At 32.0% G+C, this 18,667-nt stretch overlaps 1 protein-coding gene across 1 annotated transcript; it reads right to left on the bottom strand.

The window, feature by feature from the left end:
* Positions 1–17,399: 17,399 nt before the first annotated feature.
* Positions 17,400–18,041, bottom strand: LOC127135802 (secreted RxLR effector protein 161-like). The gene has a single exon (XM_051062437.1). The coding sequence runs from the start codon at positions 18,039–18,041 to the stop codon at positions 17,400–17,402; it is 642 nt and encodes a 213-aa protein (XP_050918394.1).
* Positions 18,042–18,667: the final 626 nt, after the last annotated feature.

Here is an 18,667-nt window from a genome sequence, read left to right as displayed (position 1 = left end):
CTAGTGGGGATTTCTATGGAAATATATTATATGGCCCAATAGCTGCGGAATTTGAAAGAGAAGTCAAACAAGAATGTGAGGTATTCGTTGAAGGATAAGTTGAAGAAACCTTGACTCAGGTCATAAATATTACTCAAATTAATTTCCGGAAAATCAACATACAGAAAGAAACCTTGCAAAGGGACATGGAAGCATCCTTCGAGAACTTAGTTATGCAACTCGATCTAGTATCTAGCCAAATAGCATTAAAACTGGGCTCTAATGGGGATTTTGATGAGAAAATTTTAGATAGTCCTAGAGATAAGGAAATTAAAAGAGAATTCAGACTGGAATATAAGGTCGTCGATGAAGGAGGAATTGAAAAAGAGAAAGAAGAAGAAAAGTGCACACCATCTAATAAAGAAATAGAAGCAAGAATAGAAGAAGTGAAGGTGAAAATTATATGTGGAACAAGAAAAAGAATGCAATATGAAGACTATTTAGTTTTGGATAAAGCTCCAAATGCAATAATTCGTTTAGACGTAGATATCCAACTACAAGATCTTTAACAAAAGAATAGTCCTACACCTAGCAACAATACTGATAAAAGAGGAGAAATAAATGAAGTATTAGATGAGATTTATGCCTTGTTCGATACTATCAAACTGAAGAGAATATGGAAGAAAAACCTTCAATTCCTGAAAGTGATGAAATTACTACCAAACAAAAGGAAGAATGATGATGTGTTTTTCGTGTCATATAGGCCACCCTAACACAAAAATCGAAAGGTCAAGCTTAGGACCTTAAAGAAGCGCTTAATGGGAGGCAATCCATCAGATAAGTTTTTATTTCATTTTCAAAATTTAAATTTCAGTTATTTCAATTAATTGTTTTTGTTTTGTAGCATGTCACATTTAGGAGTCAGTAGGAAAAAGACTTAAGAAAGGGATTGAAAGAAGAAAGAGAGACTAACAAATTTTTATAATCCTATTTTTTTTTCTAATCTCTTAGCACTTTCTAGTGTTGTTGTTGCTGTTTCAGGAAATGGGTCCAAAGCAAAGTCGCTCCTTTTGAGCATTATCATCAATCAGACAATGGCAAAGTGGAGTTTTCCGCTCCAATGACATGCTAATTGGGAGTTTTATGAATTTGTATTAATTTCTGCAATTTCCTTTTACGTCCACCAAATCAATCTCTCAAGTCAATCTAGATTATAAGCTACAATACTTGGTTCCCCTTTGTACCAATAAATTTATGTTTGTCTTTAATAAACAAGTTTATTGTTGTTGTTTCTTTCAGATTTACAAAATAGTAATTTTAGTAGTGAACATATGAATCATAAGCATCATCAAAAACAAATGTGATCATTAGGAAAATTCCTTGCAGATTGAGAGTTGAGGAAGAAATGAACAACCAAATACCTTGTACTCAATCTCTAGATACATCAACTAGTAAGGTCCGAGCCCAATATTCTATTGTTTACTTTTGCTTTGTATGAGTATCCGTACAATTGTTTTTTCTAGAATTTGCATTATTTCAGATTTAATCTATTGGTTTAATAAATACACACTAAGACACTTGTTTGTGGTAGACTCTGAGCCTTTTCAAACTAACCCGTATATCATGTTTATATCTGTTGCTAACCATTTTGAGTCTAATCCCTTTCTTTCAATGAGATGGCCACAATAATTAGTCAATTAACTTGACAGATTAAATCTTTCCACTCTCTCTTTAGAGTTAGGTAGAAAATTTAGTTCCTTGATCATATGCAAAAGAATAAGTTTGAGGTTTTTCTTGGAAGTGAGAAAAGTTTAACTTTGGGGTTGGTGTAATAGAGATTTTGGTCAAATATTCAAAAATAAAAATGAGAAAAATAAAGAAGTCAAAGCAACTTCTTCAAAAAAAATGTTTAAGACCATAAAATATTAATCTCTAGTATCAAAGTAATTAATCAATAGTTGATATGAAAAGGAATATGATAAAATAAGGGAAAATAGGTATCTAACTCCAAAAGTTTAAGCCTACTATCCCAAATTATCCTACCCTGACATAAGCCCCATTACAACCTTGAAAGATCTCTAAAAATATGTATTTAGATGACTTTGATTGGTTTTATTAGACATTTTACAAACTTATGGTAAAATACTCTTGTATGTTGAATGTGTGATTATCCTGTCAATTCGAGTGAAAATTAGTGAGCTGAGAGACAGGTTGAGTACTTATTGTGTTGGAAGAAATTTTCCAAATTTTCTCGATTGAAGTCGGGATTTGGAATGATGGTTAGGTGACATAATTGGTGATGTTCATTCGTTATTATTTCAATTCGTTTTTCTATTTGAAATGTGCAGTTGCATGCGATTTACTTGAGGACAAACAATGATTCAAGTTTGGGATTGTGATGACACTCTGTCATTGCATATTTTTGCTTGAAGAAACATATCAAAGCAAGTTAAAAGGAGAAAAATGAAGAACAAAGGCCAAAGAAAGAGGGAAAATGACTAAGTGTGGAGAAATGGGGAATTAGTGAAAATTGGGTGAAAAGGAGAGCAAAAACATGCAACCACTGGAATAATCACACGTAATAACATGCATCATCGTGCGCACGATAGAAAACTAAGGGTTACATCGCGCGATGTAGGTTATCACGCGCACAATGACCATTTTATGGGCTTTTCTGACGCGTTCTGATCTATGCTGAAGGATTTAAAAGGGGAAAGTTGGTTTTTTTTTCAAGTGTTCTGAATTGGTACACATGAAGGAAGGGTTTACAACACCAGAAGTGATATTTGGAGAGCATCTGAAGTCATTGAATGTCAATTCTTCAAGGGATTTCTTATGAAACCTTCTTATTTGATTTGGTATTGTAATTTGCACTATGATTAGTTAATTCTCTTTATGTTAGGTTGTGTTTGATGAACCTATTTTGATATTATTGGGATATATGTTTGATTTGATATTGCATGAATAATTTGATCTATAATTCTATTCAATTGCACCTTGTTCTTAATGTTTTTTATGCGAGATACTCTTTTAATCAGATTTTGGCCACACAGGGAATACTGATCATTAGTCTACGTGTTGGACCTAGGAAAATTGTTGTGCTTACACTGGTGGACTAGGAATAGGAAACTCTGAGTAGTGGGTTAGGAATTAACGTTCTATTGCATTGCCTAATCTTGTTTACCGAGCCCCACGGTGGACGCCACAATATTGTCCAAGAAAAAGTATTGTGTGTGTGTGTGTGTGTGTGTGTGTTCCCCCTGCAAGGACATGGAAACTCAAAGGCCCTAGTAGGTATATTACACGTATAGGGTGAGGCTAGCCCATGATTTCGAGTAGCTTTGTACAGTGGTTTTTGAGGCTGTTTAAAGGACCGACTCACGTGAGATAAAGGGTCATGCTGGTGGCAGGCGATGTTGGGACTATTGGGAGCAAAGTGCCCTCTGAGCAGTATCAGGTGGTATTGAGAAAATATGACTTAATCCCCTTATCCCTTTGAGGGATGAGGTATTTATATGGATTCGTTAGAGCTATGTTTACGGCTTCTCCCACGTAGTCTTGTTTGCTTCCACTTTTTAAGGGTGGTTGTTGACCAGCTATATCTCTGGAGTCAACAAGAACTTTTTTTCATTGAACCTCCATATTTAGTGGACCACAATGGTGGCCCCAATAGATTCCTCTCGGACAATCTAAAAGTCAGGCGAAGGACGTAAGACTTTGCCAAATAGAACACTACAAGTTATATTCTGATTGAAATAATAATTATTTTTGATATGGTTTGACTCAGTTAGATTTTGCCCCATCAATATTTTTTATTAGGAAAATGTTATTTGTTACGAACCCTAAATGAATGATACAGAATTACACTAATCACACTCATGTTTCCGTCAAAAGTCATTGTTATATTTTTCATATGATTAATCACTTCGTCTATCGTATACTTCGTTTCGTACGAAATAACATTTCCCTTTCTACCATCTTTGTTTTTATTTAATATATTAGTGGTTTATAAAAAAAATCACAAAATAATAAATTAAAAATATCACTCATTTTAGAATAACTTTTGTCCAACCGAAGCACAGATCAATAAGTGTGTGTGAGAATATGAGAGTAATGTATTGCCGACTTGGTGATTAGTTATATAGTGAACAGCAAAGGTCTATGCTGGGGTACGTACTAGAGTTGAAAGATTTAGATTAGAAAGAAAGAAAAGGATAGTGATTGGTGCACGCATGGTAACACCAACAACACACATGGAAGGGACCTACTATGTCCTAAAAGGTATACTCCCCGGCAAGTTTCAATGATAATGGAATTGAGGACGAGGGATTTTTCTATTACGCATATTTTTCTCAAAATCGCTTCAAATAAAATGGTCAATAATAAGAAAGTGTATCCCAAGAGTCAACATTTTTTCATAGAATTCACCGATGCTTATACTTTATGGCTGTCATGCAAACATAACTTACTTCTAATTAAATTTTGAAGCTTTCTTTCAATTTAGTTTAATCATTTTTATGCAAAATCACAATAACTTTGTTTTGATAGAATCACCATGTATCCATTGCCTGTCTTTTCTGACTTGGTTGCTCCAATTTCATAAACTGTTCTGGTACAGCAATTTTTGTCTGAATAATGTTGTTTAAACACAAAACTCTCATTCACACATTAATTTTATTTTTCAGACGTTTTCTTAAATCTATATAGTATATATAGTTTTTCTTCACATATAAGCCAAATATTGGAGAATTAATTAAGTAATACATATTCAATGTTGAGTAATATAAATTTGTTATTCCACAGTGCGTTATCAAGGAGCATATATCCTGCAAATATAAAACTAACTTGTTAATTTTTATAATAGCAGAAAGTAGAAGCAAAGATTGGTGGAATCTAAAAATAAAAGAAACAATAGTAGCATAAAGTAGAAAATCGGTGACATACAAAAGTATACTTTTAGATTTATTCTAGAAATAAATTTTTAAATTAGTGTTTTTGGTAAATAAGAGTGTCACTCACTTACACTTAAATTTGATATATTTAAAACACATTTTTAAATTTAAGATGCAATTTTAATTTTTCACTAGAGTGGAAAAATAATCTATAAAGATGAGAAAAGCAATATTCTTCCATTACTTCATTTTTTCTTAAAAGAATGTCGGTGTAATTATTATGTATATATTATGAAATTAAACAAAACAATAGAAGAGAAAAGAGAAGAAAATATTTAATTATATTATTTAGAGATAATCACATTTAATATCCATTATTCATAACACTTCCAATTTGATGCTCCTTTAAAACATGTCTTCTGAAAAATTTACTAGAAAAATCAAGTGGAAAAAAATCTAATGGAAAAAAAAGAGTATAATATTTTTTTAAGATAAATTATTTATCTCTCTTAGTTGAACAATCATTTTTTCGATGAAGAATAATAATATTTTGTACTAATTGATTAAAAGTTCTACTTGAAAGTGACTATGAATAAAGATCTGTAATATTATCATATGAATAAATTTGTTGGATCTTTATATCGTCACTCTTATGAAGATCATGAGTGATAAAGAACTTTGAAGAAATATGTTTTGTTCAATTTCTTTAATGCAATCATCTTTCAATTGAACGATTCATGTAGTATTATCTTCATATATGGTTGTTGATTTTATTTTTTCAGAAGACAAACCACAAGTCTGATGTATGTGTTAAATTAGGGATCTCAACCAAATACATTCCCGACTTGCTTCATGTAGTGCTTAAAGTTCTACATGATTAGATAAAATAACAGTTATGGTTTTATTCGTAAATCTCTATGAAATAGTTGTAGCATTATAAGCAAACAAATAACATGTTTGTGATATACCATTACGAGGATGTGACAAGTAACCTGCATCTATATAACATGTTAATTTTAATCTAGTTATTTTGGAATAAAACAAACTTGAGTTCATTGTATCTATAAGATAACGAAGTATATGTTTGACTATGTTCCAATATCTTTATGTAGTTGGAGAACTACATCTTGCTAATATATTGACAACGACTGATATATCATGACATGAATAATTAGCAAGATACACCAGTGCTCAAAATGCACTAAGATAGTGTACTTCAAAACCAATTAATTCTTCAGTCTTTTCTCGAGGTGTGAAATGATATTTCTCCATATTCAATAATCTCACAACAATTGGATGAAATTTACCCATATAGAATTGTTTTTAACACCTTTTCTATATAACATTCTTGATGTACAAATATTTCATTGTACAAATGCTCAATGACGATAGAAAAATATGATTTTTTTAAGAAAAAAATTGGATAGATCGACCTATACAGGTTATGTGTCAACTTATTCGATGCATAGGTCGACCTGTCCAAGGTCATGTGTCGACCTATGACAGTTTTGTATATGTGGAGAACTGAAGACTCGACACATGAAACAGAGGTCACAAACTTTAATACAACAACATACATGTCGACCTATAAACTTCATGTGTCGACCTATAGCCAAGAATTTTTTTCCATAGATCGACCTGTAATTTTATGTGTCGACCTATAGCCAGAATTGTTTTCCATAGGCCGACCTATAGTTCTATGTGTCGACCTGTACTGCTATTTTTCACAAAAATTGATTTCTCATGCATGTTTGGTGCATGAGACCTTTCCCACATTGTTTCCAAATACTTTTATATTTCCTAATGCAAAGATGCATATAGAGATTGAGAGGATACCGTCCAATATACATTTACACTAAAATATCATAGTATTGACATCATACAAAATACATCTAACGGAAGTTACACTCACAATTTTCTGGTGCATAAGGGACACATGTTGGATGCGGTGTCATAACATATGGGTACGACATATGGGCATTGCTCTACAAGCCAAATTACTGCGTTTTTGGACGAATATTCATTTGAAGATTAACTTGGATTTTATTGTTTTTATTTAGCAATATGTTTATATGATTTGTTGGACAACTGTGAAGATCAAATCAAGTTTAAATTCGATTTAAATTTGAATTTGAATGAAATCAAATCATATCTTTCTATTGGAGATATTTATGGAATAAATAATATCCACCTGATTGTGAAAAGTTTATGGACGAAATTAAAACTAAAATCCAAACAGAAAATTCCAAAATACTCGCTACAATATTTTAGACTTTAGTCAACGACACTATAAACAACGGTTGAAAAATCGCAATCTAAAGGTTAATAGACAACACTTTTGCACTTGTTGTCAAGTTTCTAGAATTGCATTGCTATTCAAAGGCTAGAGTTTTATAGTACGGTCGTAGCACAACCGTTGCCTATTGGTTATTTATAAAAGACTGACTACAATTGGAAAACTCTTAAAATTGCTGCCACTTGATGTAAGAGTGTATCTACTTTCCTATTTTTCTTATTGATTAACTAATATTAATTTTTTGAGTTAGTGGAAATAAAATCATTAATGTTTTTTAAAATAAATCAAAAACCTTAACTTAGTATTTATAAGCATAATTTTAGGTAAATGAATTTGTTTCATTTAATAAAATATTTTTTTTAGAAAAATATTATTCTTTCCTTATAAAAAATATTATATTTTTGTTATAAAAAGAATAATAATTTGGTTGATTATTCTTACGAATGAAAGTTTAATTGATTAAAATGAATTAAAGAAAAAAAATGTTATCCTAAAATATATTTTTTATGAACTTTATTTTAAAAAAAATTTACTCTAATATTTGTTTTCGAAAAAGAATTAAACAAAATATAATAAAATAAATAAAATAAATCAGACAATTAAAAGTTCATTTGATCCCAATTATTTACAATTGAAATGCAATTTAATATAAATATTAACTTTAGTAAAATAAATAAAGAGAAAACTAGTCATTAATATCATTACCATAGAGAAGAAAAAAGTTTTGTAACATTACAGAGAGTAGGTTTACTATGTAATCTCCTCTTTTCTAATAGAATTTAGGGTTTCTCGAAATACTTTAGCCTTATAAGTAAATTTATAGTTGAAATTCGTCTTTAAGATGGTAATATAATTAAGATGAAGGTAATTGAAAGTGCCCCCACTAGAAGTGAAGGTTGTCATGACTTACCTTATACTTGTGATTGTAAATTAATTTGATAAAGCAATAGTGTGACTTGCCTTATACTTGTGATTGTAAGTCCTTTGTATTGATCACTTTTTTTTTAAAATTATTATACAAGTTATCAGCATCAAACAACAAGTACAAATTACATTTGTTATCCATAGAAGAACTGGTTGTACAAGCGATACCATGGACTCTTAAACTGAGCTAGTTTAGTACATCACAAAATGAAAACATTAAATTTTAAATCTGCTAATTATTATTGTACAAATTAAGACAAGTCTCTCACAAACTAAGTTGTGATGCTATGGTACATAGCTTATAAGTTGTTATAAGATTCACTATGTTATATTTATAGTTGTTTATTGTGGTATAGGTGTTGGATGCTAGTTGTTGTAGTAGTTCTAACTTACGATGTTAAAAGTTTCATGTAGGAATTTTTTTTAATTTTTATGTGGTGACTTTGAAGTTGCATTTTATGAAATTTTCTTTTATATTGTTTTTTGTTATTTAAAAAAAATCATGGCAACACTCTTCTGTGTAGCCTATAATAAACAGTGAGCGGTATCTAGCAACACATCACTGCTACTCAAGACACGAAAATTTTATGTGATCTGACAAATCCTTTTGTGATAATACTTATGTGTACAATTACCCTTTTTCCCTTATGTTTATATTGAACACAAGGCATAGACCATGTCATCCTTGTCCAGTTCAATATTGGACCCTTACACATTCATCTTATTACGCAGGATGGGCAAATTCCATCTAGGACGCTCATGTCCCTCAGCATGCTTCGTGGAGTACCCATCAACCGTCTTTATGGTCATCCAGTTACGGACAATGTCTGATCAACAATAAAGCACTCGACTTTACATCTAGGGTCCATAGTGGTTTCAGGCCGAAGGGTGGTATACACCACTATCACCATGAGAATAACTTATGACACTTTGCATAACATTCTATATAGAATTCTCATAGCGGGTCAATCCAGTATAAATATTACTCCTAATATTCATACATATGTTTAAGACTTGATAACTCCTTATCCATGATCCATGAGATGTGATCATCAGTTTATAAACATAATAGTCTTAATGCTTTAATGTTATCCCACTTCACAATAAAGCTCGACTACAGATACTTTAAGAATAATGTCCTTATGTTTAATGGGATCTCATGATTAAGTCACACTTGATACATTAAACGGACTGGCTATTCTAGGAACTTTATTAAACAAACATAATAAAGAAAAAAGTCTTTTATTATTAATAAATAATTCGATATAAGTACCAAAAATATTGGCCTCTAGGGCTTACACCAACAGTTGGGTGGGATAATAGAGCATTATGTTAAACAAATGTTGTCTGAACTTGAGTTAAGCATAACAAAAGATGTTAAATACCTTCCTGATTTTCAATTAAAGCTAATGAAGGACAATGCAGGGGATTCCCATGTGTCGCATATTGGAAGAAGTTGCACTCAACTCTTGTGGAGCAACCAAAAGTACAAAGATGTCATCAAAGATAATAAGGGGGATGTTTTCCAAGATATGATAGACATGTTGAGTAATAGAATGGTACTTGAGTTACAAAATCATAGGAAGGATGAGCAATTTGTTCTTGGTATCTGTGAAGATACTAGAATATTATGATCAAAGACAAATATTGAAGCTAATGCCTTGGCCATTGTGTTCGTCATTTAGAAAAGACTAGATAAGAGATTTTCACCAAATAAGAAAGAATGTTGAAGGATATATGGTTGTATCATAGAAGGATATGCCTTGAAAGGAAATGGTCAACCAAGGTTTTGACATTTGAAGAAGTAGTACAACTATTGAAGGAAGTCTGTGTGAGAGACAATGAAAATCTCATTATAAGTTACAATAGTGATGATGATAGTGATGGATGCTTCCCTCTTGTCAGCAGTATAATATCTTGGGTAAGCAAGGAGAAAATTAGTAAAATATTGTCTTCTGATGAAGCTTAATACACTACTACAGGGAGCAGTGGTAAGAAATTGCTCTGGATGAAGCAAATTTTAAAGAAGTATGTGGGACAAGATGGCTTGAGATTTGTCTAGGATGTTTTCACTAAAACTGTTGATACATCTCAATTTGAGGAACTGAGGAGTTCCCTTGGTAAATGCATCTGTAAGGGTCTATAGCAATCAATGTTAGGGAGTTGTTCCAAAAGAGAAAAAGCGTTTCTCTCCCCTAAGACCACTTGGGCAGAAAAAATAAGGCGGATTATATTGTTGTCTCAAGTGTGGTATAATTGGATTGTCGTTACAAGCAAGAAAAACAAACATATTTCCTTATCGTACTCTCATATTACAGATCTCTCTCTGATCATTCAAGCTCTTCCTCACAATATGAATGAAAATTAAGATGATTTGTCTAAGCAATCAAGTGGGAGCGTACATGTCAAAGAAATTGAGATTCCTAAGGATGTTGACGATATGTTGAAGTCTTGGTTAAATAAGGCCAAAAAGGTAGAGATGTTAGGAATACCATAACCATTGTTAAAATTTTTGGTGGAATATCCGACTTTAAGAAGATAATAATCTCAAATTTAAATCCTATGAAGGTAAGTGATGCGGTGTTTTTCGCAAGTATACGAACGCGTCAGAGTAATATAAAAGATTGTCGAATCCACAGAGACTAAGTGTCAAGCTATCGTTATCTGTTGTTATGGTGTTTATCAAAGGAAATCAAAATAGGTGTTTTTGTAGTGTGCAATGGAAAGTAAAGTATTTAAATAGATTTAATTAATAAAGACAGGGTCGAATGTAATTCACGTAACCAATTGATAATCCAAGTACTTGCTAATAGAACTACTTATGGGCAATGTTTCCTACTTTGAAAAGAACTAATTTAACAGGAACTGTCGCTTTCGCGTATTCAGAACCGAGTTGTAATCCCTAATCAAACCCTCTTATTGTCACTTATAAAAAGGCGCGCATTGCGTTAGAGTAGTAAACCTATTTTTAAGAAATATAGTATCTTGACTAAGTTGAAAAGTATTATAACTTGGATTTCTTAACCAAAAGAGGTTCTCACGAACCAGACTCTAAACTTATAAACGCGTCCGAAAATAGTTTTAAAATCTCTTTTCTTCTTTATGTTAAAAACTCCTAATGAACTAGACAAAGCGCTTTCGCTGTTTTTGAAATAGTTAAAAACAATTAAGTTTAAAAAGACGTTGGACGGCTTTCGATCTTACCCAACGGAATTGAAGTGCGGGAAAACTTAAGTTGAAAGTTAAAATAGCCCTTAAGTGTTTCTACGAACAATTGTATGGATTACTGGTTCAATTACGATCCTTACATTCTAACCTTTTAAATTTAGTTAGACATGGTAAAATAAAAGTGCATTAATTTAAATAAAAGTAGTGCGAGTGCGGGAAATAAATAAAAGTAGTGCGAGTGCGAGAAATAAATAATTTAAAGCGAGTGCGGGGAAATAAATAAAGTAAAAGCGAGTGCGGGAAATAAATAAAGTAAAAGCGAGTGCGGGAAATAAGTAAAGTAAAGCGAGTGCGGGAAATAAATAAAGTAAAAGCGAGTGCGGGAAATAAATAAAGTAAAGCGAGAAATAAAAACCTGCTCCAATCGGAGGGCTGAGTAAATTGCAATGCGGAAAAGAAAATGGCGGCAGGATTAACTTCCTTCCAAAGTGCTCCAAACTCGATTACAGACTCTATCACAGACTTGATGACACAATTGTGGTAACACTCCAATGCGAAGCGATTACCACTATAAAATACTGAATATATGCCTAAGTGAAACAAATTTGCTTCTGAGTTTGCCTCTGTTCTAAGTTTGGATGATTGTAAAAGTGAATTCGCGTTTCTATTTATAAGCAAGTAAAAAGATAGAAATGACTTAGATGCCCTTCAACTTGAAAATAGGAGGGAACCGTTTTTCCTCTTGTGGCGCCCGCCACAAGGCCATGGCGCCCGCCACAAGCACAATATGGGGCGCCTTAGTGGAAGTAGTGGGAAAACGTGGTAGTTGAGGGAAGTTGAATTTGACACGTCATGGCTTGGTCTGTGGTGCCCGCCACTGGGTAGGCCATAAGCACAAAATGCTGAATTTTAGGGTTTTTAGCCCTTTTTCACTCCTTTTCTCGATCGGGGCTCCGATTAAAGTAAAAACCTGAAAACAAAGGAAAACACAGTAATAACACAACAAAATGACAATAAAACAACTAGAATGCATGTGAAATCGGAGTCGAAAATACGTAAATTTTAGTGTTATCAGTAAGAAGGATAAAGGTTGTAGTTGCATAACTAATGGAATCAAGTGATTATGAGTCAGATGAGGACAACTTAAATTGGCTTTCGATCTAAGAAGGTGAAGTTTGGAAATTTTTCTTTAATATTTCCAGTTTGTTATAATCGTTGTTGGCCATATTCTTTTTGGACATGTTTTTTGTTTTGGATATGTAAAGGCTCTATAGCCTCTTTAGACTTTGTATAATAAAACAGATATAATGTTTATGCATCTATGGATGTTGTTCTGGTTGTTCTACTCATGTTGTTGTTGTGTATGTGCTTCCATACTAACCTATGCATGACTTACCTCTAGTTGTTATTTGTTGTACTAAACCTTTGCCAAATTTTGAAAAAAAGGGGGGGGGTAGTATGGTGTTGCTAAGGTAACACGGGTATTTGTTTAGTAGTGACCATATAGGGATGTACTAATGATGTGCTCACATGCTAGAGCATTATGCAAGACATCTGGCCCTTTGGAGTGAGATTTTATGAAAGTAGTATTTTGCATATCTTGATATTAACTACTAATTGTTTATCTTATGCATGACTAAGTATGTGAATGATTGCATGCTGATAATTGTTAGTTGGTAAGATTGTATGTTATTAACTATGAGATGACTGAGTGTCATGCACGACTAAGTTATAAATGATTGCATGATTGTCTGATTGATTTTGGACCATTGTTTTGTATGCCATGCATTTATGCTACTGATTTTCCGCGGCTCTCCTACAACTCTGATAAAGATTGTTGCTAATGAAAGTGTATGCTCTGATAGTTCTGTTGAATGTCATTTTTTTCTTATTGAATGAGTGCTATCTATATTGAAGAGTTTTTTTGCCATAATTTTCCAAAGGGGGAATTGTTGTTCCTTTTGGATTTGATGCATTTTGCAAAACAACATCATGGAGAAGTGTTCAAGTTTGCCAAGTCGCTTCAAGATAATTTTATAGTGCAGAATGGACACATGTTGGACGCGATGTCACAACATATGGGTACGACATACGGGTCTTGCCTACAGGTCATATTACTGTGTTTTGGGATGAATATTCTGTTGAAGATTCAATTGGATTTTATTGCTTTTATTTAGCAATATGAATATATGATTTATTGGACAATTGTGAAGATCAAATTAAATTTAAATTAAATTTAAATTTGAATCTGAATGAAATCAAATCATATCTTTCTATTGGAGATATTTATGGAACAAATAATATCCAACTGACTGTGCAAAGATTATGGACGAAATTAAAGCTAAGATCCAAAGAAAAAATCCAAAAATGCTCACTATAATATTTTAGACTTTAGGCAATCACAATATACACAACGGCTAAAAACCCATAGTCTAAAGGTTAATAGTCAATACTGTTGCACTCATTGTAATGTTTGTAGAATTGCATTGCTATCATGATAAAATTTGTCGCCTATTCTTCAAAGACGACTGCAATTAGATAACCGTTGCTTAAAATTGCAGCCACTTATATAAGAGTGTATCTATTTTTCTATTTTTCTTATTGATTAACTAATATTAATTTTTTGAGATTTAGTGGAAACAAAACCATTAACGTTTTAATTTGATGTTTATGTTTGATAGTTGTTAAGATTGCAAAGTCTAAATTTGTTTTAGATAATGGTCGTGGGGTTAGGGAGATGGAAATATTAATAGGTTTATCAGAAACAATAAAGTAGTCGGAGATACATGTGTTACTTATATGAGATGTTTTAATCTCATATGTCCATAATAATTTAATGGCTGATATATATTCCTATTATATATATATATATATATATATATATATATATATATATATATATATATATATATATATATATATATACGCGAAGTTATCAAGCTTCAACATAAAATAGTTGTTTCTCTCAAAAACATAATTTTAACATCTCTCTTTCCCATGTATCAAACTCATATTCATAAGCTTCTTCATCCAAGAGGTAATCAAGTTCCTACGCTTTATCTTTCTTCTTCTTCATAAGTTCAAAATTAAAGTATAAGATCTCTGTTTTTGTTTTAAGATTTCCACATTTGAAAAATTATGATATTTTGTATTAAAAATCAGTCAAAATTTTAAAGGGTCTACTCACCATCTCTACACAGTTTCTTTGTCTCATATTCCTACTTAACAATTTGTTCATCATCCCAATCAAAAAATGAACATCATATCCTTCTTTATTACAAAGATAAGAGAAATATCCATTGTTCTTTATTGCAAACATAAGAGAAAAACAATTGTTCTTTATTGCAAACATAAGAGAAAAACCAAAATAAAAAGAGACAAAAGATTAAAATATTTATGCCAACAAAAATAAAATATCAAGTGGAGTTACATAAAATATTATTATTATTATTGTTATTATTATTTAATAATAACATTATTAATAATAAATAGACAAAATTACACCAAAGGTTCTTTAAATTATTTTTTGTAACTGATTGATCTTTTAAATTTTTCTTGTAACAACTTAACCCTTTAGGATGATTTTTACATCACTTTTCTCACATTTTGAACATTTAGAAATATGTGATTGTTGTATTTCTGGTTGCACTTCATCATTTTCATACCACACAATATAATTGCATCCACAATTAGCATATTCACTCTGTTAAAAAAGGATAATGGTGCACATGTTTGATAATTTAAATGACCAAATTGTTACAAAAAAATTAAAGGACAAACTTATTACAAAAAAAAATAACTTAAAGAACCTCTGGTATAATTTGTTGAAAATGTAGTAAGTATGAGTAGTGTGGGTAATAGTCTCACAATGGTTGGAAATATGGAGACTTGAGTATTTATAAGTGGGAGAATCCACACATCTATCACCTTAAAGTTTTAGAAGAATATGTGGGTTGTCTCTCACAAAGGTCTTGTTCTAAAAGAGTAATTCTAACAATGTTCAATGCTCCCTAGTGAAAAAATCTCTCCTAACACATGATATCATGAGCCTTTGATTCAAATAAAGGGACCAACTTACTTGTATCGAAAGTCAACGATGCCACAAAGGCGGTGAGTAAGAAACGTTATGTTGAAGAGTGTCAATGGTGCCACAAGTGTGGTGGGTAAGAAATGTTCCGTGCGGTACAAGAGTTTATGGAAGTAAGAATAACTTCCACTTGAGGAGGAGTATTGTGGACTCACAATTGAGATGAGTGTTGAGAATGTAGAAAGTATGAGTAGTGTGGATAATAGTCTCACATTGGTTGGAAATATAGAGACTTGAGTATTTATATGTGGGAGAACCTGCACACTTATCACCTTAAATTTTTGGGTGAATATGTGATGTGTCTCTCACAAAGATCTTGTTCTAAAAGAAGAAGTTCCATAGTGAAAAACTCCTCCAACATAATTTTTCCATATATATATATATATATATATATATATATATATATATATATATATATATATATATATATATATATATATATAGAGAGAGAGAGAGAGAGAGAGAGAGAGAGAGAGAGAGAGAGAGAGAGAATATTTAATAAAGTTAGTGAGATTGTGTAAAATATTATTATTTATTTATTATTGGACAAATTGAATTCTAGGGACAAATGAAGTCAAAGTCAATCATGGATTATATACCTTTTGTCCAAGACTACTTTGTGATATGACCTTTGTCTCAAACACATAATGTTCCACCTGTGTAATTATAAGTCGAGTATCCTTATATAAACTGATTATTGATCATTATTTTCTCTAATGTTTCCATCTCTAACTTTTAAAATCAAACTTGAGAACTCTTTCATATCCAAAGGGAAGATTCAAACCTCTTAGATTATAGACTCTAAGTATATCCCTAAATGATTTATCAACAACTTCGGAGCAATGATTGTGAACCATAATAGCTTCATACCAAGTAATAAGTATTGATTTACAATTAATCCAACTAAAGGATCGTGTGGCTTGATACAACATGTAGAATTCTCATTGATACTTATTGGTATGGCGAATCTTGAATGGGTTGTCCTTCCCCCGAGAATAAGATTTAGGATATTGATATGAGGCTACCGTCAAAATAATATATTCCTCTGATTTATGTGTTAGAGTAATGTCCCTTTAGATGAATGTTTTACTGGTTCCACCATACCCATATAGGAAGAAAAGGTCGTTGTGGTTCTCATTCATGCTACTTATGATTGTGTCACATATGCTCATTTTTTCTTTAGTATTTGTGAAAGTCAATGTTTCATGCTCTAAACATAGACTTTGGAGATCATAATTAAGCTCGTCATAAATAAGGAGGTTATAAGTTTTAGAAATCAAAGACATGTTTACTCGAGGAATAATTGAGAAATATTTAAAGCATTTATTATTTCTCTGCAACAATATTTTTATCACCACCATAGTTAAATTGTTTAATTCATCGTCTGACAAAACCAAATATGTAAAAAGTAACGAAAACATAAGATGTACGTAATAATAACTTTATGACAATAAAATAATACAATTTATTTAAATAATAGTAATAAGTGTTGGTGCACAAGCTTGAAGATGGGGAGAGAGAAAATAGATCTAATTAACTTTTCAGAGAAACTCTATTGATTGCATTATGAATCTGCTACACGTTTGGTTTATATACACAAACAAAAATGTCACGTAGGCAAAATGCTAACCTACACTGGCTATGTTAAGCTTAACAAAACTAAACTAGAAACCTAGAAGCTAAAACACACTTCTGGAACAGCAACCTCTGAAGCTTCTGCTTCTGAGTCAGAACACTACTTCTAAATATGAATTACTTCTAACACCATCCCTTAATTCATATTCATCTAACTAAACTCTATAACACCAATTCGATCCCTCGGGTGGATAAAATGTTCACTCTTCACAACTTTAGTCAGAACATCTGCAAGTTGCTTCTGAGTACTACAGTACACAACTTCTAGCACTCCATTATGAACCTGATTCCTCAAAAAATGAAACTCTGTATCAATATGCTTGCTTCTTCCATGCATCACCGGATTTTTGGAAAGGCTTATGGCTTATTTTTTGTCAGTCATCAGCTTCATAGGCTTGTTCACTTTGATCTTCAGATCCTACAATAAATTTATAAGCCAAATAGCTTGACACACAGATAAAGCACCTACAATGTACGCAGCTTCATAGGTTGTCAATGCAACCACTAGTTGTTTCTTGGAGAACCAAGAGATAGGATCTCCCAGATACTTGAAAAAATATCCAGAAGTACTTCTTATGTCAACTCTGTCTCCACACCAATCAGATTCTGAATAGCATAATAGCTCTGAGTCAGATTTAACACCAGAATGGAACAACACTCCATACCTCAGAGTCCTTTTAATGTACCTTAGTATCCTAATAGAAGTTTGGTAATGTGACCACTTTGGTTTATTCATAAACCTACTTACTATTCCAACTACATAACATATGGCAGATATGGTGTTATAGAGATATTTCAATGAGCCAACCAATTGTTTAAAAGTTGTAACATTTATATCATCACCCTTAACATTAGAATCTAACTTGTGATTTGTTTCAGAAGGTGTGATTGCAGTGTTACAATTTTTCAGCTCGAATCTCTTCAGAAGTTCAAGGTCATACATCAGCTGATGCAAAATGATACCCTTCTTAAAATACATAATCTTCATTCCTAGAAAATATACCATATTTCCCAAATCAGTCATCTCAAACTCATTCATCAACACCTTCTTGAACTTCATTATCTCACAAGAACAACTTCCTGTCAGTAATATGTCATCAACATAGAGACACACCAAAATCGTGTTGCCTTAAGAAGTATGTTGAACATAAACTCCATACTGAATCTCACACTTTATGAATCCTTTGAGCTTGAAAAATGAATCAATTTTTAGATTCCAAGCTCTAGGAGCTTGTTTAAGTCCATACAGTGCTTTATATAACCTGTACATCATTCCTTCCTGATTCTTTTTCATAAATCTAGGAGTTTATGACACATATACCTCTTCTTGCTATGGACCATTAAGAAAGGAAAATTTCACATCCAGATGTATTAGAGACCAATTTTAATTTGCAGCTATAAAAATCACCAATCTGATTGTTTCATGTCTAGCTACAGGTGCAAACACTTCAAAGTATTCAAACCCAAATTTCTGCAGAAATACTCTTGCTACTAACCTTGCTTTGTATTTGCCAATTGATCTATATGGCTTCAGGTTCACCTTGAAAACCCATATGACGCTGATGGCTTTCTTTTTCTTTGGAAGCTCAATCAACTCCCAAGTCCTGTTTCTTTCTATAGCCTTAAGTTCTTCTTCCATGGCCTTCATCCATACTTTCTTCTTGAGAGCTTCTCAAGTACTAACTA

This window comes from Lathyrus oleraceus, chromosome 4 (assembly GCF_024323335.1).
Source record: "Lathyrus oleraceus cultivar Zhongwan6 chromosome 4, CAAS_Psat_ZW6_1.0, whole genome shotgun sequence".
Taxonomy (NCBI): domain Eukaryota; kingdom Viridiplantae; phylum Streptophyta; class Magnoliopsida; order Fabales; family Fabaceae; genus Lathyrus; species Lathyrus oleraceus.
Note: the sequence above shows the minus strand (reverse complement) of the source record. Positions and strands in the feature narration are given on the sequence as shown.